Source organism: Ochotona princeps, chromosome 10 (genome assembly GCF_030435755.1).
Source record: "Ochotona princeps isolate mOchPri1 chromosome 10, mOchPri1.hap1, whole genome shotgun sequence".
Lineage (NCBI taxonomy): Eukaryota > Metazoa > Chordata > Mammalia > Lagomorpha > Ochotonidae > Ochotona > Ochotona princeps.
In genome coordinates, this window is record NC_080841.1 from 78,057,642 (window position 1) to 78,079,340 (window position 21,699).

Sequence of the window (21,699 nt, forward strand, 5' to 3'; positions counted from 1 at the left end):
TACCTAGAGCCTTGCAACACTGTTCATTCTGCCATAGCTTTCCTGGTTGACTGGAGGGCCTGTCATCACTCTCAGATCCTCCACAGGCCTCAGTGTTGACAAGAATGGCCTTTCATAACCATATTCAGAAATATTACTTGAAGATACAATCAGGGCCTTTCACCCACTTCAGATCCTCCACAGGCCTGCAGGGTGACCAGTGGGCCTCTTATGACCTCAGGCACAAGCAAGCAAGGTAGCCAACGGGCCTCTTACTATCCTAGGCTTATTCCATAGGCCTGTAGGGTGACCAGCGGGCCTCTTATAACCCCAACTGTTTCCATAGGCATGCAAGGTAACCAACGAGCCTCTTATTATCCTAGGCTCCTCCATAGGTCTGCTGGATAACCAACAGGCATCTTACCATGCTAGGATTCTCCATAGGCCTGCGGGTTCATTGACAGCCTTTTCACCATCCTAAGTTCGTCCACGGGCCTGTAGGGTGACCAGCAGGCCTCTTACCACCTTACGCTCCTCCATAGGCGTGCCAGTTCACTAACAGGCCTCTTACCACTCTAGGTTCTTCCATAGGCCTTCTAGTTTACTAAAAGGCCTGTTACCATCCTCGGCTCCTCCATAGGCCTGTAGTGTGACCAGCAGGCCTCTTACCACCCTTGGCTCTTCCACAGGACTGCAAGGTGACCAGCACGTCTCTTACCACCCTCGGCTCCTCCATAGGCCTGTAGGGTGACCAGCTGGCCTCTTACCACCCTAGGCTCCTCCATTGGCCTGTAGGGTGACCAGCAGGCCTCTTACCACCGTTGGCTCCTCTATAGGCCTGCAGGGCAACCACTGTTTTTTGTTGTTGTTGTTGTTGCTTGTTTGTTTTAAACAACTTAGTCTCCTCCACAGGCCCACAGGGTGACCAGCAGGGCTGTTACGACCCTAGGCTCCTCCACAGGCCTTCAACTTGACCATTGGCTCTGTCAAAAATCTCAGCTCCCACATGCCTCTAAGATGACCAGCAGGCCGCTTACCATCCTCTGTCCCTCTGCAACCTCCAGGTTTAGTGAAAGTTCTACCATCTCTGACTTTTATCAGCTGTCCAACTGAAAGAGTTGTCAAATCTTTAAATGCATATTTTATTGATGTTAAAATAAATAATTGAAAATAGGCTCTGTCAAAGAAATATGCTATTTCAAGTGTAGCTTTTTTCTTTAAATGGAAGTGCAGAAGCAGATGTAGGTACTGTGGTATAGCTGGTTTATTCACTGCTTGGGACACCCGCATCCCACACAAGAGTGCCCTTGGTTAAAGTGCACCTCTCCTTGCATTCCTGCTTCCTGATAATGCAAACCTCGGAACCAACAGATAATAGTTCAGGTTCTTGGATGCCTCCTCACACTTGGTATTCTCTAATTGGAGCTTTGGGCTTTTGCTTTCAACCTGGCCCAACCTCAGCAACTGCTGGAATTTAGGGAGTGAATCAACAGATGGAAGATATCTCTTGCTCTCATACTGTTGTTCTTGCTTTGTCTTTGAAATAAAATAAACTTTCTAAAGGCAAACAAGTACTGTTTTTAGAAAGTATAGGAGCAGAAGTTATAATTTATTTTTCTCAAACTTCACTGGATATCTCTGGATCTCAGTCTTGTTCTAGACCCATGACTGTTGCCCTCTGGAACATCTACAACAGCAACAAGCCTTCAGATTTTAGGACAATGGATCTCTGATACCTCCATCTGTTAACAAGTTTTGGTCTACTGGTACAGGTTGGAACTGAAATTTGAGCAACTTTTCCCAAGCCAGTTTAGAAGAATAACCTATAACATCTTAGAATAACTCCTCTCCATTTAGCCAAAGGTATGGTATAGTCTTATTTCATGAATTCATACAAGAAAACACCACTGGCTGCCTCCTATGTATGATCATAAAATAGTCACCCCCAAAAAAATCACATTCAAATTGACCCAGACGCCACATTTTTGAAATGTGCTGTTTAAAGATATAAGGGTGCCTGAGTCACAATGACCACAACTACAAGGAAAGTAACAATACAATGAAACTAGCAAATGGTGCTGAGTCTGTAGAAAGAATTTTAACATCCACACCATAGATACTGAATAATCTGTTTTATTTTTTTTAAATGAGCCTTTATTCCTCATTTAAAGCCAAATTAAGTTCATGCCAAACCTGTTAAACACTAAGCCATTTTTAAATTAATGTGAAAAGCTTTTCTTTTCTTTTTCTTTTCTTTCTTTTTTTTTTTTTTTTTTTTTTTTTTTTTTGGGGGGGGGACATAGAAAGAAAACATTGTACTTATTTTTAAAGGGATCCAAAAAGCCAAGTGGACTTCTAGGGAGTTTTCCAAACACAAGAGAAAGGGAGAAGTAAGCTAATGTTAAATATAAGAGAAGCTGGGACTTGCAAAAATTTCATTCAAATATATACAAAGATACTTCAAAAAGTTTGCAGGAAATGAAATTAAAAGACAAATTTATTTTACTGCAAAAAATTTTTGAGAGCCACTCAATTTTCTCAAAATACCCATTTCTGTGAATTTTTGGAAGACTTTTTTGAGTGAATTTTAATTTTTTCTGCAACCAAAAGAAATTTCTTCAAATTCAAAGCTTTTTGAAATAGCCTCATTTGATGCCAGTTTAGAAAAAAAAAATCAAGGTCAGCATTTCTCTTGGGCTCAGAATTAACTCCCACCCCAAAACATGAGTAAATATATTGGTTGTTATATAATTTATATTGTTGCAAATGCAATATTCATGTGACTTTCGCTTGAAGGCATATTGGGCACACAAGCCTTGCAAAACCAAGGCTGTTCTGGGTTTTTTTGTTAGAAGTTGCTATCAGTATTTCTATATCTCAGCCCTTCCCTTCTGCTTTATAATAAACAGAGCTTCCCAATAAAGACAACAGTTATAAACCTCTTCTTCAGCTGCCTTGACTGGGAGACACCTTGCATGAATTAAAGCTGCAAAGTGCTGCCAATGCTTGCGTCTCTACTGACTGGCTGTGCAGACCACAGGGTTCAGGAGATAGAAAGAGACACCAGGACCTTCCAAAAATAACTGACTCCTCTGAAGAGGCCACCAAGGTCCTCTCTGTGCTTCTGCACTGGCTTTTTCTTCACTCAGCTCAATCCACTTGCCTCCATGGAAAGCTGTCTGCTAATGAAGCTGTCCTATAAGTCCTTTTCCCAAAGTTTATATTAACTGGCGCTCCTTCCCTATCCGCCCCCCCCCCAGACAATTCATCTAACTATGGCTCATATCTACAGCTGTGTCAATAGCCATGAGGTGTCATTTCACTTGCAAAAAGATTTATTTTTAAAACCCTATTACCCAATTCATTTTCTTCTGAAATTCAAAATATGTTTTACTATGTGAATGTGGATATGCATCTAGTCAGAAAGCTCACACACAGCTTCCATCAGCCCATTTGTGCTCCACGATGCTCGGGATCCAAGCATGTTACTTCACATTTGCCATGTCACCAACCCCATCCGTGGGTAGCTCAGTCTCCACGTACTTCGGCTCCCTCTGTGTAAATGACTGACATGCTTTGTTTTCTCAAGTGAATAAAGAGTAATCACACTACTTTCAGATCAAACCACGGACACAAAGCATCAACACTGGGTTCACAGGTTTTGAGCCCAGGCAACTGGAGAGATTCATAGGGTCAGGTTTGACTATAAATCTGGAAACTCTAACACAACACATCCTGGGTTGGTATATGGATGGAGGAGACGAAAGCCAGGAATGGTGGAAATGGGAGAACAAAGGACAGTGAATTTGGTTTGGGAGCTGCCTATCTTATTAAGTAGGGTATTTGAACACACACTCACCAGGTGCAATGAAAGATCCTCACTAGAGGTAGAGACTGAAGAGGTAGCTGCATAAGGGTGACATCGGACAACCAGACATTTGACTGGCTAAGGGACAATGCAAAATCAATGATAATGGCCCTCCTGAACTTCATGATATAAAAAACTGATGTCAGGCCCAGCATAGTAGCCTAGCAACTAAAGTCCTTGCCTTGCACATGCCAGGAGACCAATGGGCACCAGTTTGTATCCCAACGACCCCATTTCTCATCCAGCTTCCTGCGTGTGGCCTGGGAAAACAGTTGAGGATGAACCAAAGCCTTGGGACCTGTACCCACGTGGGAAACCCAGAGAAAGCTTCTGGCTCCTGGCTTTGGATCAGCTTAGCTCCCACCATTGTGGCTGCTAGGGGAGTGAATCAGCAAACATTAGATCTTCATCTCTATTTCTCCTTCTCTCAAGAAAAGCTGATGTCCTCACAGAGGCTATGAATGGGTCTGTTTATCTCACTTTGAGCAGTTTATAGTTCAATGTCATTTGCAAGGAGGCTTTCCCTATGCAGAGTCCTTATCCAAACATGCATTGGTTTGGCCTGAGTTTGGGGATGATAACGACTAACAGGACCCACAGCCTAATGTTAAGGCTGGGTGGAGGCGGTACTTAGAGTCACTTCCCCCACCCCACCAGCCCCTGAAAGCCAGTACTAGTGAAAGTCATATAAGTGGTGCTGGTGTTGTGGCAAAGAAAGTTAAGTTACTGCCTGCAGCATCTGAACCCCATGTCAGAGTGCCAGTTCAAATCCTGATGATTGCTTCCAATCCAGCTTCCTGCTAGGAAAACAGTGGAAGATGAATCAAGTACTTAGGCCTCTGTCACCTACATGGGAGACCACGTTGGAATTCTAGGCTCTTGGCTTCGCCAGGCCCAGGCTTAGCCTTGGAAGTCATTTCAGCAGTGAACCAACTGGTGGAAGATCTTTTCTCTCCACTCTGCCTTTCAAATAAGTAATAACTCCTTAAAAAGAAAGTCTTAGGAGGCAGTGGAAGGCCAGCAAGGGGCAAACAACAAGTTAGAAAAAAAGGGAGGGTGAGGAAAGGGAAAAACAGGTGTATTCAGCACAAGGGTAAAAATGCTGCTTGCAGCCCCCGAATGTGCATCCTGAGTAGGGTGAGAGGTGGGCCGGGCTGCTACGTTCACCAGCTCATACAAGGACAAATGGAAGGCCAGACTATGCCAGGCACTGGCCTAAAACCCACTGGCATGTATGAAAACTAGGTCTGAGAGTGGATCAAGTGGAGGAACTTGGGGAACTTCCCTGGTGAGTCATACCTCTGACTGGTGAACATGTGGTCCAGACCTGGGAGTCAGAAAAGCTGGTCAAAGTAGCTCCAACAGCTGGCTCATGTGTGAATGGCTAATGGAATGGGATGCATCGGACAGGACTGATCAAACCTTAGCCCATAAGTAAAATTACAAACCAGGATGGAGCACAGGTCTAGCTGAGCTAGGATCTTGCACCTACTGGTCTGTCAGAGCCAGAGACACTAAGCCACAGTGTCTAAGGAAGAAGCCAGGACAAGTAAGGGGTTATTCCAAACTGAGTCAGAGCAACCACTGGCATCCACATGATCAATAGCTGGGAACAGGCCTGGTTGGGGAGCTAAGGGGACATCCTACCTGGATTGAGTTGCCACCAAGGGGCGAGTGGGCTGGAATGAGGGCTGCATTCTGATCAGGAAACAGTTGCAGTCTCGCTTGGCACTAGTGTGGTCTGGGACTGGACACACCAACCCGGGCCAGACTCCAACACCATCTAGTGTCCTGGAGAACCAGGGTAGATGTGGGACTGACTAGGCTAGGTCTCAACCCCCTACTGAGCCATGTGTGAGCTGTACGTGGGTATGGATGAGCCATGGCTGGGCTGAAACATTCAATAAGAACCGGAATGGGTTGAAAGCCAGCCAAGAAAAGCCACTGTTCCTGCTAGGACAGGAGGTGAACTGAGTAGGGCTAGCTCATAGACCCCCTGGTATGTGCAAAATCTGGCATTGGGAGGGGTTCTGATGGAGGAGACTGGGCAACTCCTCTGGCAGGACGCAGTCCCTACATGTTAACGCAAGAAGCATGAATGGAAACAGCCCAGAATAGGCCATGGCAAGTTTCCCACTGGCATACATTTGGCATGGGTCAGGGGCAGACCAGGCTGAATCAGTTCATGTCATCCACTGGCAAATCCAAGCACCAGAACAGAGTGTGGGTCGAGCCAGGTTCGTTTGCAACAAAAACCAGTGCACAATATGGAATGCCAAGGTGAGGTTGCCTGTACTGGACGTGACTGCAGCACCCAACCAGCACACGTGAGAACCAGGAAGGGAGGGGGCAGAGCCCGCAGGGAGATTAAGGGCTGGTTCCTTGGTGGACAGCTACTCCCACTGGAGAGCATGAGCTGGGATGGGGGCAGACCTGACTAAGCAGGGCTACAACACCTGTGGGCGGCATGAGGACTAGTTCAGGAGAAAGTCAGGCTGGACTGATTGTTCCTATTGGTGCAAACTACAATTAGTAGTTGGGTGAGGGTTGTTTGGGCTTAGCTTCAACATCAGCTGGCAGAAGCTAGCACTGGGGGCTAATTCTGTCAAGTCAAACCACAGAACCAACTGGAGAGTGCATAATTGGGGAGTGAGAGAGACCTGGGAGAGAAATAATGGGCTCCTCCCTCTTGGGATAGTACTTCCACGGGAGGGCATGAAAACTAGGACAGGGGCTGGGGTGGCTAGATAGAGAGGCACTCAGTAACATCCGTGAGGGCTGGATAGTTGAGCTGGTTAGATGGAGCCAAGCTTCAATGCCTATTTACATGTATGAGAGCCATATGGGATGTGGGACAGACTGGACTAGTCTGCTATACATACTGGCAAAAAAGGGTAGGGCAGTCCTGGTGGGAGTTATGTGGGTCACTCTGACTAGGTTGCAGCACCCACTGGTTTATGCCAGAGCCGAGTATGTGCTAGGCAGAACCAGGCTGCACTGCAACACCCATTGGTTCCAGTGGAAGTCGGGGCTGAAAACAGAACCAACCCAGTAATTGCAACCACCAGCTGATCGGGGAGTGATGGACTGTGCCGGGCCCTGTGCTTTCTAGATCATACAAGAATCTGGTCCGGGAATACCTCACAGCTTCTGTGGGGCACTCCCCAATCGAAATGCTGGACTCAGAACCCTAGCCAAGAAAAGACAGAAGAAAGAGCAATTCAATTCAATCACCACAGCTATATGTTGGCAGTGAAATATTGGGCAAATGGAGACTCTATGATGGACTATGTTAATCAGTGGATTCTTCAAAGACCTCATTGTGCTTGGAGTGGCGAGACTGTCAGCGATTCATAACTGGTGAACTTAAACCACTTGAGCAAGTATCTTAGATCATGCCCCACATCTGGAACCTGGGGTGGGTGGGAAACTGGGTGGGGCTTCTCCCTTAATATCCCCCTTTACCTCAGATAAATGAAGGAAACATTATGGAAATAATAGTCTTACCCACTTCCCTATAGCCCTTGCACCTTTTTACTGTAACTAACTATGTAAAGATTATCAAAAATATAATAAAAAAAGAAAAATAAAAAAAAGAAAATTTGGGAACAGTGATCTCACTCATGCACACATATTCCTAAAGGCTTCTTATCCTGGTTAGCTGTGTAAGCATTATCAGAAATAAAAAATAAAACAACTTTTTTTTAAGAATTATTTATTTTTATTACAAAGTCAGATATACAGAGAGGAGAGACAGAGAAGAAGATCTTCCATCCCATGATTCACTCCCCAAGTGAGCACAATGGCCGGTGCTGCGCCGATCCAAAGCCAGGAACCAGGAACCTCTTCTGAGTCTCCCACTTTGGTGCAGGGTCCCAAACCCTTGGGCCGTCCTCAACTGCTTTCCCAGGCCACAAGCAGGGAGCTGGATGGGAAGTGGAGCTGCTGGGATCAGAACCGGCGCCCATATGGGATCCCGGGGCATTCAAGGCGAGGACTTTAGCCGTTAGGCCACAGCGCCAGGCCCAAGTAAGTTATTTTTTGACACACACACAAAAGAATTGCTTAGAGAGACTAACAGAGGGAGAGTCTTCCATCTAATGGGTCACTCGCCTTTCAGATCAACACAACGGCTAGAGCGAGGCTGTTCCTAAGCCAGGAGCACATAGATTCTTCCAGGTTTCCAACATGGGTGCAGGGATCCAAGTCCTTGGACCACGATGTGCTCGTTTCCCAAGTACCTTAGCAATGAGCTGAATCATTTAAGTGGAGCATCCCAGAGAATGCTGGTGCTGCAGATGATGCCTTCCACATTATGGCATAGTGTCCGCCACTGTATGTTCTTACCAAAATGAAATATTGCAGGATGGGTAACGTATAAAGACATTGGCTTAAAGTTTGAGGGGCGGAAAATAGTAATAGTATGGTGCCAGTATTTCCCAGAGTTCTTTTGATTGCATCACCTCAATGCAATGAGAGCAGAGTGATAGTGTGTGTGCATGTGTGTGTATGTGGGTGTGGGTGTGTACTGTTCAGATGAAGAAACTAAGACACAGACCAATTGACTTTTTTGGGTCAAACAGCCTGATACAAATCATAAAACTTCTTGACTTTGTACAAACTCATTTCCAGGAGTATTTAAAGATTTATATTTCTCATAAAAGTGCAAGTTTTTGGTAGCGAGAATTTCTCTTAAGGTTTTTAAACTTTTTCTTGGAAAAACAGATTTATATAAAGGAAGAGAGACAGAGATAAAAGTATTCCATCTGCTAGTTCACTCTCCAAGTAGCTGCAAAGGCCAAACTGAGGTGATCCAGAGCGAGGGACCTTTTTCATGTCCCCCACACATGTGCAGGGTCCCAAGGCTTTAGCCCATCCTCAACTGCTATTCCACGCCACAAGCATGGCACTAGGTGGAAAGTGGTGCAGCCATGACATGAACCATCACCCATACGGGAAATTGGTGCATGTAGGACAATTTGTCACAGAGGAAATGAATTGAGTGAAAGCTGACGTTTCAGAAGTTAAAAACACAGTGGAGCAAGAATTGGAAGATATTTCCCATCACCAGGGGAAACACACCAAAAAAAAAAAAAAGCTGGAATAGAGTCAGGTCAAGATAAAGAAAAGTATCCAAGAATTTAAAAACACAATTAACAGGCCCAAATAAGAATGATGGGAGTTTCAAAAGATGCAGAGAGAGAAATTGGGATTTAAGCATTATTCATTGAAATAATAAATGAAAACTTCCCTAATCTGGAAATAACATCCAGGAGGGGCACAATATTCCTAACAGAATTGATCACCATGATACAGCATAATCAAGCTCTCCGCAGTTGAACATAAGGAAAAAAAAAAAAACCCTTAGATCCTTAGATGTGCATATGAGAAAAATCAAGTGACCTATAGAGGAACTCCAATCAAACTCACAACTGACCTCTCAGAGGAAACACCACAGTAGAGAAGATAATGGAGTGACATATTCCAGATTGTAAAAGGGAAAAAAGTTTCAGCCCAGAATAACGTATTCTACAAAGCTCTCCTTTGTCTTTGAAAATGAAAAAAATTCTTCCACAGTAAAGAAAAACTCCAAATATTTGAACCCTCCAAACCTACCCTACAGCTATAGAATATTCCAAGATTTTCTATTGAAAGAGAAAAAGAACCAAAACCAAAGGCAGAAGTGGAAAACATCCCACTAAAAGGTGAACCGAAAACTAAATCAAAGGACAACCCATTACTAAGATGACAGCATGAGTTTGCCCCTATCCCATATTAACATTGAATGTAAATGGCTTAAAAACATCAATCAAACTCCATAGATTGGAAGACTGGATCAGAAAGCAAAACCCATCCATCTGCTGCTTACAGGAGACACATCTCACTAACAAAGTTCAGAGGAAACTGAAAGTGAAACAATGAAAAAAGATATTGCAAGTGAATGGTAAGGAAAATTTTGCAGGGGTAGCCGTAATTGTTACAGATGACACAGACATCGATGTGAAAAACATTAAAAGAGATGAAGAAGGATACCATACAATATACAAAGGTTCAATTCACCAAGAAGAGATCACTGTAATAAATGTATAAGCACCACATTCCAAGCCATCTGGCTGTGTGAAACAAACATGAATGGACTTAAAGGGAGAAATAGACTCCAATATAATCATAGTGGACGTATTAAATACCACACGAACATCAATGAACAGATTAAAAAAAAAAAAAAAACCCAGAAACTCAGCAAAGAAACAACACAACTCACCCTAACTCTAGAACAAATGGACTTAGTTGATTTCTACTGAGCCTTTAATTCTACAGAAGAAAATACACTTTTTTTTTGGTGAGTGCATGGAACCATCTCCAAAATTGACCATATTATAGGCCACAAAACAAGTATCACCAAATTTTTAGAAATCAACATTAAACCATGCATCTTCTCAGACCATCATGGAGTGAGGCGAAAGACCAAGAAGCCATAAACTTAGGAAAACTTGCAAACACATGGAGACTGATAATATGTTACTAAATGAGCAATGGGTTAGAGAGAAAATCAAAGGGGAAATTTTTAAAAGCCTGAAACAAATGAAGGCATCAACACAACATATCAAAACTTACAGGAAACAATCTAGGCAATGGAAAGAGCAATGTTCATCTCAGTGCTTGTGTTAAGAAACTAGAAAAGCATCAAGTAAATCAGTTAATCTTACAATTGAAGAAAATAGAAAAACAACAGCAAAGCATTCTCAAGATTACCAGGAAAAAAGAAATAATCAAAATAAGGGAGAAAATAAACCAAATACAGACCTATAGCATCTTGCATGATACAAGAAGGCAGAGATTCAGGGGCGGTTTCACACAGTGATTATTCAAGGAGAGATAGTGGCCAAACAGGATCCACATTTGGCCAGATATCACAACAGAATCTTGCCTCTAGACAAGATTCATCCTTCAAACCTGGGTCTTTATCATTATAACTGCCACATGCATCAGTTGCTATCTGTGATTCCAATATAATTCTGTAACAAAATGTGGAATTTTGAGATTCTAAAAAAGCTCTATTAGATAAATGTGTAAATGATCAAGATGGCATTTTAAACAAGTGTTACACACTGAACATTCATTACCAACATTAAATCTGAAAGCAGCATTCACATTTCTTACCTCAAAACGAAGCGAGATCATATACAACTTGCATTTTAATTATTTTAGCGATAAATAACCTCTCTGCTGAAATTAAGTGAAACTCCACCTGTTTATTAAACACTTGCTGAGACTTTCAAAGTATGTTTCCATATCCATTACCCTTTTACAATGTTTCGTATTTGTACTCTTGCTAATGCTTGTTTCATTCACTTTGTAAGCTCTGAAAGACTATGATTACAGGTTTATGGTAGCTTGTCTTTCCGTTTACATACTTTTAGTTCTGAGGTACACGACTGTGCTAACAATTGACAGCAGAAAAATGACTTTTCAGATAATGCAGTGAGTTTGCTCATTTCTGTGAATATGCTAATTATTGAAGCATGTATGCTTTCCACTGTGCTCAAAGTGTTTGTGTATCATTTTAACACATGTAATACATTCATGCTTTTCCCATGTGAATCCTATTTAATGAAACTTGACTGCTTGCAACAGAGTTTTCCACTCATTACATTCATGAGGTTATTATCCTGTGTAGATTCTCTGATGTTGAATGAAACGTGTCTGGTAAGTAAAGGGTTTAAGATACACACTACATTCGTAAGGTTTCATCCCTGTGTGGACCCTCTGATGTATGATTAGATTTGACTTCTGAGTAAAAGCTTTTCCACACTCACTACATTCATTAGGTTTTTCCCCAGTGTGGATTTTCTGATGTCTAATGAGATGTGGCTTACAAGGAAAGCCTTATCCACACTCACTACATTCATACGGTTTTTCACCTGTGTGCTTTCTCTGATGTCTAATGAGGTGTGACTTATGAATAAAAGCTTTCCCACACTCATTACATTCATAAGGTTTTTCCCCAGTGTGGATTCTCTGATGTACAATGAGGTGTGACTTATGAATAAAAGCTTTTTCACACTCACTACATTCATAAGGTTTTTCACCTGTGTGCTTTCTCTGATGTTTAATGAGGTTTGACTTATGAATAAAAGCCTTTCCACACTCACTACATTCATAAGGTTTTTCCCCAGCGTGGATTCTCTGATGTGATCTAATGCTTGACTTATCAGAAAATGTTTTTCCACACTCACTACATTCATAAGGTTTTTCACCTGTGTGGATTCTCTGATGTATGATTAGATTTGACTTCTGAGCAAAAGCTTTTCCACACTCACTACATTCATAATGTTTTTCCCCGGTGTGGATCCTCTGATGTCTAATGAGATTTGACTTCTGAGCAAAAGCTTTTTCACACTCACTACATTCGTACGGTTTTCCCCCGGTGTGGATTCTCTGATGTCTAATGAGGTTTGGCTTACAAGCAAAGCCTTTTCCACATTCACTGCATTCATAAGGTTTTTCCCCAGTGTGGATTCTCAGATGTGATCTAATGCTTGACTTATCAGAAAACATTTTCCCACACTCACTACATTCATAAGGTTTTTCCCCGGTGTGGATTCTCTGATGCCTAATGAGATTTGACTTCTGAACAAAAGCTTTTTCACACTCACTACATTTGTACGGTTTTCCCACGGTGTGGATTCTCTGATGTCTAATGAGGTGTGGCTTATGAATAAAAGCCTCTCCACACTCACTACATTCATAAGGTTTTTTCTGATGTGATCTAAAGCTTGACTTATCAGAAAACGTTTTTCCACACTCACTACATTCATGTTTTTCCCCGGTGTGGACTCTCTGATGTCTAATGAGATTTGACTTCTGAGCAAAAGCTTTCCCACACTCATTACATTCATAAGGTTTTTCCCCAGTGTGGATTCTCTGATGTCTAATGAGGTGTGACTTATGAATAAAAGCTTTTCCACACTCACTACATTCATAAGGTTTTTTCCCTGTGTGGATTCTCTGACGTGATCTAATGTTTGACTTATTAGAAAAAGTTTTTCCACACTCACTATATTCATAAGGTTTTTTCCCAGTGTGGATTCTCTGATGTGCAACGAGGTGGGGCTTTTGAGAAAAGCATTTCCCACACTCACTACATTTATAAAGTTTCTCCCTGGTGGGGATTCTCTGATGCATGGCTAAATTTGAGTTATGAGAACACGCTTCTCTACACTCACTATATTCATAAGATATTTTCCTTCTGTGGAGTCTCTGTTGCCTAATGAGAGATAATTGCTGGTGAAAGGGTTTTCCATGCTCATTGCATTCATATGGATTCTCTGCACTTTGAAGGATCTGATCTCTAATGAGTTCTGACTTCTGGTACATGTTTTCTTTACATTCATTGGACACATATAAATTATCTCCTGTGTCAGCTCTGTGTTTGGTAGTAAGGCAAGATTTATAGTAGCCAACATGAATTGCTTCTCCCACACTGACAGGCTGCTGATTACATGGGTCTTTGGTATAAACATGGTCACACATAAGGACTATCATCTTCCCACTGAAAGTTTTCTCTTTCCCATTGTGTTCAAAGGACTGCCAACAAATGTGGATCTTGTCAAGCTGACTGAGATTTTCCTCACTCTCTAGGTTGTTCTCAGGAACATTAGAAGTATGCTTCTTTTCAAATGGCATTTCCTCAGGCTTCCTGTGGGATAAGAGGATTTAAAATAAACTATTATGTTATTTCCTCTGTATTTTCAAAAGGAACCAGATCTCTGAGCCCCTCCTGGGAGTTGCTTTCCCCCTCCCCTCTTCCAAGTTCAACTGGTCAATTAACAAGTAAAAGTTTGGTCTGCAACTACTTTCCATTTTCTGTTTCTATACTACGTTAAAGGAAAGATTCACTGAGCTTTCCTTTCCAAACATTTGGTTTGGTGCACAATATGGGACTTGAAAAAGAATTTTGGCTCCTATAAAAGACTTATGAGGATAGACTTAGTAAAGAGAAGACTCCACAAGGTTTGTACTGAACCTGTGTAAGTGACCTTAGGTACAACATGCCTCTGAAAAAACATGAACCCACCCACCTACTCACATAATCCCCAGCCACTGCCTAGCTCCAGTTCAACCTCCAGATGGATTGTACTTGGATAGGCCACAGCACACAGCAACATGAAGTGGAATTGGGGGAAGACTAGACTGAGCCTGGCTGCAACACTTGCTGGTGGAAAATAAGTTGAGACAAGCCATGGCGGTCAGGGGGATGTTGGTGCTGGACTCATGATCCCTGGGTACAGGAGATCCAGTGGGGCCCTGGTAGCCTTGTCTGGGCCCTTGAGCACAGCTGTGTGATGAGCCCAGTTTATGAACCCCAGCGGCTGTATGTGTTGCCTGGCCTAGGTACTTGGCTGGCCAGTGCAATGGGTCCTGGGTCTGAGTCCTGGGAGTAGAGGGTGTGGCAAGCCTCAGGTTACCTGGCTTGGATAATTTACTTGCCTGCATGGTGGTGCTAGCTCAGTGAGTGCTGAGGGTGGGACTCCACTGGGTCAGGACTGACTAGCTCAAGGTCTTTGTAAGAACTGGTACTCCTAAGTTGAAAGAAGCAAGTCTCTGGGTCCTTATGCTTGGAAAACTGTTGGAGGATTGACAGAAGAGGTCAATTTTCTGCATGACTTGAAACTCCTTCAGTAGATCCTGAATCCCAACTACCTGACATGGGACCAAAGTTCTGGGCTCCTTCTTCATGCTTCACATTGGTTTATCCTCATTGGAGGAGGGATGAGAGTCCAGGCACCACCAAATATTCACTTTGGTTTGAGTTTTTATTGTTAAGATGCATTTATATTTACTGGAAATTCAGATTATACATACAGCATGTGAGACACATAGGAAGATCTTCCATATGCTGATTCACTTCCCAAAAATACACAACTGCCAGAGCTGAGCTGCTTCAAAGCCAAGAACCAAGAGCTTCTTCTGGGTCTCCTACGCAGCTGTATAGTCATAAGTGTGTATGGTGTCCTCAACAGCGTTCCCAGACCACAGGTTGCTGAGGTCCATGCAGTGGGTGTGAAAGACACGAAGGTGTGAAGAGAACTTTTTGATTGCAGGCAGGACCTCAAGGAATTTTGTGCTGCATGGCAAGGCCCAGTGGATGTTGCTACAACCACCTGAAAAGCAGTTCCACCTCCCTTTGCATACACACTGGACAACCCCATAGATATTTCCATTATTAATCAATGTCTGCCACTGTGCAGTTGTTTTTAGGATCAATGTGAGCTTGGAAGATGATGTTGGTGATAACGTCTTAGCAAAAGGGCCTTTAGCTATTCCTGCTCCCTCAGCTATCCCTCTGATCATATGAAAATCAAGAATGGTAAGTCCCGGGCCCGGCGGCTAAAGTCCTCGCCTTGAATGCCCCGGGATCCCATATGGGTGCCGGTTCTAATCCCGGCAGCTCCACTTCCCATCCAGCTCCCTGCTTGTGGCCTGGGAAAGCAGTTGAGGACGGCCCAATGCATTGGGACCCTGCACCAGCATGGGAGACCTGGAAGAGGTTCCTGATTCCTGGCTTTGGATCGGCTCTCACCGGCCCATTGCAGCTCACTTGGGGAGTGAATCATCGGACAGAAGATCTTCCTCTCTGTATATCTGGCTGTAGTAAAATGAATAAATCTTTAAAAAAAAAAAAAAAAGAATGGTAAGTCCCTACATGTAGCAGGAACCTATGCTTAGTGTTGTCCTCCCACATTGACCATATGCTAATCAAGGATGTTAAGTCCCTAGATACAGTGGAAATCTATTCTTTCCCTCTTTCCTTAATCTTTAGGTCCCCCCTTCTGTGATGCACTTCCTCCCTTAACTGAATCAAGACTAAATTGTAGCATCAGAATTGTAATATGAGTGTGTTACTGATTGACATGTACCATTGATTGAGAACTTCCTGACCACAGGATTAGGGCAGCGGATATCCTGCCTCAAGGTGAAACAATTAGTAGAACTATCCTTAGCAATGCCCACTTGACCAGGTGTGAAAAGTAGGTGCCAGAGATTGTGAAGCCTTCCGTATAAATAAAGAGGACAGCTTTCTCACATTGTCCATTATGATCCTGAAACTGTAGTGGTCCATTTATTTTTTATGCCTACTCCATAGATCCTTCTTAAGTTCTGAACTTGGCTAAGCTGGACTCCAGCAACGGGCAGAGAGCTGGATGTTAAGTGGGGCTGCCAGGGCACAAACCAGTGTCCATATATGATCCCAGTGCATGCACAGCAAGAGCCAGGCACTAGGCTACCATGCCATGCCCTCAGGTTTGATCTTTTGAAATGACTTATGTGGATGACCCCCTCTACACTACATACATGAGTTCAGAAAAAGCCAGTTTCTTCAAATTTGTCACTCATGTGGCTTCCTACCTCTAAGAGCTGAACAGCCATAGAATGGCAGGTGTTTGTAGCTGTGTAGTAGCAGCTATTCCCTTGCTTGTGGAGAGACAACCAATGGGAAGTGTCTTAGTGTCTTACCCACAGGTTCCTGTCCAGACAAGGAATGCTCAGGGGACACTTAAAAATCTGAGATCCTTCTGAAAAATTCTGCAGTCTCCATTCAAGAGGCACACCATCTCCTGGCTCTCTCCCAAGAAATGCTATTTGACTCCCTCTGCTTTCTACATTCACCTGGTCACTTGGCAAATAAAACTACTGTCTGCAAATGAAAAGAAAAAAGGAGAAAGAATGAAATCCTATTTCTCAAGCCTCATTATTGTACAATTGTCCTTTCATATTGTGCTTCCATTATGGCCAGAGCTAATGCTAAGCATCTTTGTGGCAATGCAGCTCTCTTTTCAATTATTATATAATTTTTCTGATTACAACTTACCTGAAGATTATTTCTTGATCTGTCTGATTAGCTTCAAACAGCTCATTCTTTCCATGGAGATCTGAAATGAGGAAAAGAGTAACCACATCTATGAATCACATCTAAATGTTTCTTTTCAAATGCTCAAGCGAAGCCAATGAAATTTGTTGCCATTCTAGAAACAGCATATTTTAATATTAGTAAGCGGTGGGCATTTGTGAGCATTATTAAATAGGCATTACATCTCATCTACTAATGCCTTAACATAATACCCATTTTTTAATGAAAATTTCAATTACATGACATTATGTATTTAACTTAAAGTGGGATATGAGAGAAAATATGGTATAAAAATTTAAAATAAGGAATGGGGTACATCCCATCTTAGCACTAGCTTGTCTTTTCTGGCTACTCTTCAACCCCCTAAAAATGTATCTTGGGAGGTGGCAGTTGTGATTCAAGTGTATGGGATTGTGAAAAAACTCATATATATTTCTGGATTTATGGTGACAGGCTGACAAATTGCTAGAATAAACCTATACATGGAGACTATAGAATGCCTGTGTCTCAGCGGCTGTCCTTCTGGAAGAAACTCAAAGTAAAACTCAAATATAATTCCAGTCAACATTTACTGAGCTATGTATCAATTCCCCTGCCAATTATGTGCTGACCTACCTGGAAGTCTCTGTTTCACTGATTTCTCCACTGTCCATGGTGCTGATTCTTGTTCCAACTTGAAGATCACATCAGGCTTTGTCATGGAGTACCCTGTGAATGGAGAATGATGGAGATTTTCCAAAATCAGCACTAGTCCTACCAACTACTACACTTTATAAACTCCTCTTTCATTAGCAAACTATACAGAAGTGTTCTGCTTAGGCATGACAGAACTTCACTCACCCACGGACAGCAGATTGTCATAGGTCTCAAGCATCACCTCCCTGTACAGGGTCCGCTGAGTGTTGTCCATTGTCTGCCATTCTTCCTGGGTAAAATCCACAGCCACATCTTCAAATGACACCAACACCTGTAACAGCACATGTCTCCTCACCTCTGGATCATTAAATAGAAAGACTGACAGTACATTCTCTGTATATTTAATTTGCAACTTCTATGGATGTAGTTTAATTTACAATTCCTACAGCATCACAGAGTAACAGTTAAATGAAAATATCTTGTGCTGTATTACTTTTGCAATTCCAATACTACAACAGAATATTCCTTATTCTCTTAAAGGTTGTTTTCTCCAAAGATTCTCATCCTAATGAACTGTTGCAGACATCGCTAGAATAGCTCTCCAAGTGGAAGATGTGACTCTGTGTTTCCCTTATTGCCACTCTACTTTTCAACTAAATTAACATAAGTAACCCTATTGACACTGAGCCGAAATAGTAACTCAGGACTTATAATACTAAGCGGAGTTTAATTCTTTTGTGTGTGTTCAATTTGCATCTTCTAGGAAGGCAGCTTAATTTACAATCTATCTGGCAACAAGGTAAAAACAAAGCATTTTGTCCTGTATCATGTTCGCAATTATGAAGCTATAATTTCATTATTATTCTGTATCAGACTGTTTTCTATAATGAGCATAAAATGAGTTCATTGTGCAATCTTTAGATACACATGAGCTAAATAACATGCTAGATTAGATAATTAAGATAAATGCTTACTATTGCACAAGATGAGAAAATTATTGAGCAGCTTACTAATGATTTCCTCATACATACTAACATATTTAAAAATGTTGTAAATTCAATTTTCTTATTTCAAAGTGAAATAATGAAATACTGAAAATATTTGTAAACTTTACTTGCATGAGTAAATATTTCCATCAGCTTATACTGGAATTCAATATATATAATATATGATAGCATATACCAATAATGTATGTATATATATATATATATATATATATATATATATATATATATACATACATATGTATATATATATATTTATATACATACTCAAAAGTCAAAACAGTATGGAATACATATACATGTAATTCTAGTGTATAAATATAAAGTAATATATATACTTTTTCTTTTTTTACATTTGAGTATGCACATAATCAAAATTTCTACTTTGTTTTTGCTTTACTCTTTAATTTACTCCCAAAGTGAGCGCAACGGCTGGTGCTGTGCCAATCCAATGCTGGGAGCCAGGAACGCTTCCGGGTCTCCCACGCAGGTGTAGGGTCCCAAAGCATTAGGCCATCCTTGACTGCTCTCCCAGGCCACAAGCAGGGAGCTGAATGGGAAGTGGAGCTGGCCGGGATTAGAACCGGCACCCGTATGGGATCCTGGTGCATTCAACATGAGGACTTTAGCTGCTAGGCCACACCGCCAGGCCCTGTATTTAGGATATTTCACTTAACACCTTGCACTCTAGCTATACACATTTTGATAGAATACACAGAATTTTGTTTTCACAGCTGAAAAACAGGCTGTTGTACACATATGTTATGTTTTCCTTATTCAACTATCTGATGATGGACACCTCAATTCATTTCACATCTTGTGTATTATGAATAGTGCTGCTGTAAAAAAGATGGCATCTCTTTCATACAATGTTTTCATAACTCAGAAAATACAATTAGTAGTGTGATTGCAAACTTGCAGCAATCTTATAGAAATGTAATCTTTTTTATATTATTTAAGCTTTTAAAAATGTCTATTTATTTTTTATTGCCAAGTCAGATATACAGAGACAAAGAGTGACAGAGAGGAAGGTCTTCCATCCAATGATTCACTGCCCAAGTGGCCTCAATGGGTAGTGCTGTGCTGACCCAAAGCCAGGAATCATGACCTCTTCCAGGTCTCCCATACAGGTGCAGGGTGCCAAGGCTTTGGGCCAACCTAGACTACTTTTCTAGACCACAGGCAGGGAGCTGGATGGGAAACAAGGCTGCTGGGCTTAGAACCTGTGAACATATGGGATCCCAGCACATTCTAGGCAAGGAATTTAGTTACTAGTTCACTGTTCTGAGCCCAGCAATCTTATTTTTAGACCTTTAAGAAATTTTATACTATTTTTCACTTGTTGACTTAATCTATAACTTCATCAGCAATGTAAAAAAGTTCCCATTTTTTACTTTCTCACCAGTATTTGTTACCAATTTCTTCCAAATAATAGCCATTCTGACAGGGTTGAGATATCTCATTGTGATTTTAATTTACATTTCCCAAATGGCTACATTTTGACAACTATCTACTGAGGTCCTTTGATCATTTCTTTAGCGAACAGAGGATGTATATGTTGTTAAGGTCACAGGAGCTTGAAAGATAAAAGTTGCCAATTTGAACAACACATGGAACTTCCTGTGTCCTAATATTTGACAAATCATTAACAGTGATATAGAGGGCCAGGCGTGGTGGCCTAGCCACCTTGCCTTGAACATACTGGAATTCCATATGCTGCCAGTTCTAATCCCGGCAGCTCCACGCCCCCCTTCCAGGACCCTGCTTGTGGCCTGAGAAAGCCGTTGAGGATGGACCAAAGCTTTGGAAACCTGCACCCACGTGGTAGACTCAGAAAAAAGTTCCTGGCTCCTGGCTTCAGATTGGCGCAGCTCCGGCAGTTGTGGTCACTTGGGGAATGACTCATCGGATGGAAGATCTTCCTGTCTGACTCTTCTCCTCTCTGTATATCTGACTTTGCAATAAAAACAAATCTTTAAAAAGAAATAAGAGTGATATAGAAACCCTAATAATCCAAAAAGCTCATTATACAAGTACAATCTCTCTAGAAAAAAAAAAAAAAAACCCACAAAAACCTAACATTTCCTAATGGAACCCAATTTCCATTTAGATTTGGAATTTTTTGTTTCCCTGTTTTATAATCATTTATTTATTTGAAAACCAAATATAGAGAAATTGAAAAGGGGGCATGGCACAATAGCCAAGGGGTCAAAGCCCTCACATTGCATGCACCAGGATGCCATGTAGGTGACAGTATGTGTTCTGGCTAATCCGCTTCCTAGGTAGCACCCTGCCTGTGGTGTGGGAATGTGGTAAAGGACAGCCAAAAGCCTTGGGACCCTGAACCTGTGTGGTGGGTCCTGAAGAACCTCCAGGCTTCTCATTGGCCCAGCTCCTTCCATTGCAACTCTTTCAGAGTGAAAGCAGATGGAGAATCTTTGTATTCCCTTCTTTCTGTATATCTGCTTTTTCAAAACAATCATATGTGTGTGTGTGTGTGTGAACAAACATATATGTGTGTGAATTTTCTTTGTTTATTGTGGATGAAGTTTACGTAAATGATCAGGGTGGGAAGGTTCAAGGCTTAGGAAAAAGTTGATGTGATCATTGTATCCAAATTTTCTATTCCTTCTTCCTATGGAACTGGTTCATATTCCGGTTGCTCATTTCCCATCTAGCTCCCTGCTTTGAGCCTCTGAAAGCAGTAGCAGTAGGCCCAAAGCCATGGGTCCCTGCACCTGAGTGGGAAACCTGGAAAAAGTTCCTGGCTTCAGATCGGCTCACCTCTGGCAGCTCCGGCCATTGCAGCCACTTTGGGATTATGCCAGTGGATGGAAAATCGGTCTCTCCTTCTCTCTGTAAATCTGACTTTCCAATCAAAATAATTTTTAAAAACACATTTAACAAATTGTACCATAACAATGGCATTATAGGTTGATTTGTAGTCATCAAGATTTCACTCCGCTTCACACATTACAGCACATTCACAGTGGGTTGCTTTAGGAAATATTATGCCACAGTAAACATAGTTGCGACACTGAAAAAGTTATTAAGGTCAACTCATGGTAGAGTTACAACACAATCTTCATTTAACTTGTGTATCAGTCCCAAATTAAATAAGCATGTATTACAGCATAAGTATGATTGTCAACTCAAATGCTACCTGGTGGGCATGACTAACAGCCCCCCACCCGCCTGTGATCCTGAAGCATGACTTAGAGTCACGTTTGCAGTACTTGACCTGTGACTTGATTGGAGTTCTAAAGGGATAGACATGCCTTCTAGTCAATTACAGTATC

General features: G+C 41.9%; 1 protein-coding gene across 1 annotated transcript in view; it reads right to left on the reverse strand.

Moving 5' to 3' along the window:
* Window positions 1-11,734: 11,734 nt before the first annotated feature.
* Window positions 11,735-21,699, reverse strand: part of LOC131481290 (zinc finger protein 157-like) — a 32,284-nt gene continuing 22,319 nt past the window's right edge. Inside the window, exons 3-6 of the mRNA XM_058669678.1 lie at window positions 17,601-17,727; window positions 17,376-17,468; window positions 12,667-12,843; window positions 11,735-12,348 (exon numbers count right to left, since the gene is read on the reverse strand). Coding sequence (XP_058525661.1) covers window positions 11,735-12,348; window positions 12,667-12,843; window positions 17,376-17,468; window positions 17,601-17,727 — 1,011 coding nt within the window. The remainder of the gene's footprint in view (window positions 12,349-12,666; window positions 12,844-17,375; window positions 17,469-17,600; window positions 17,728-21,699) is intronic.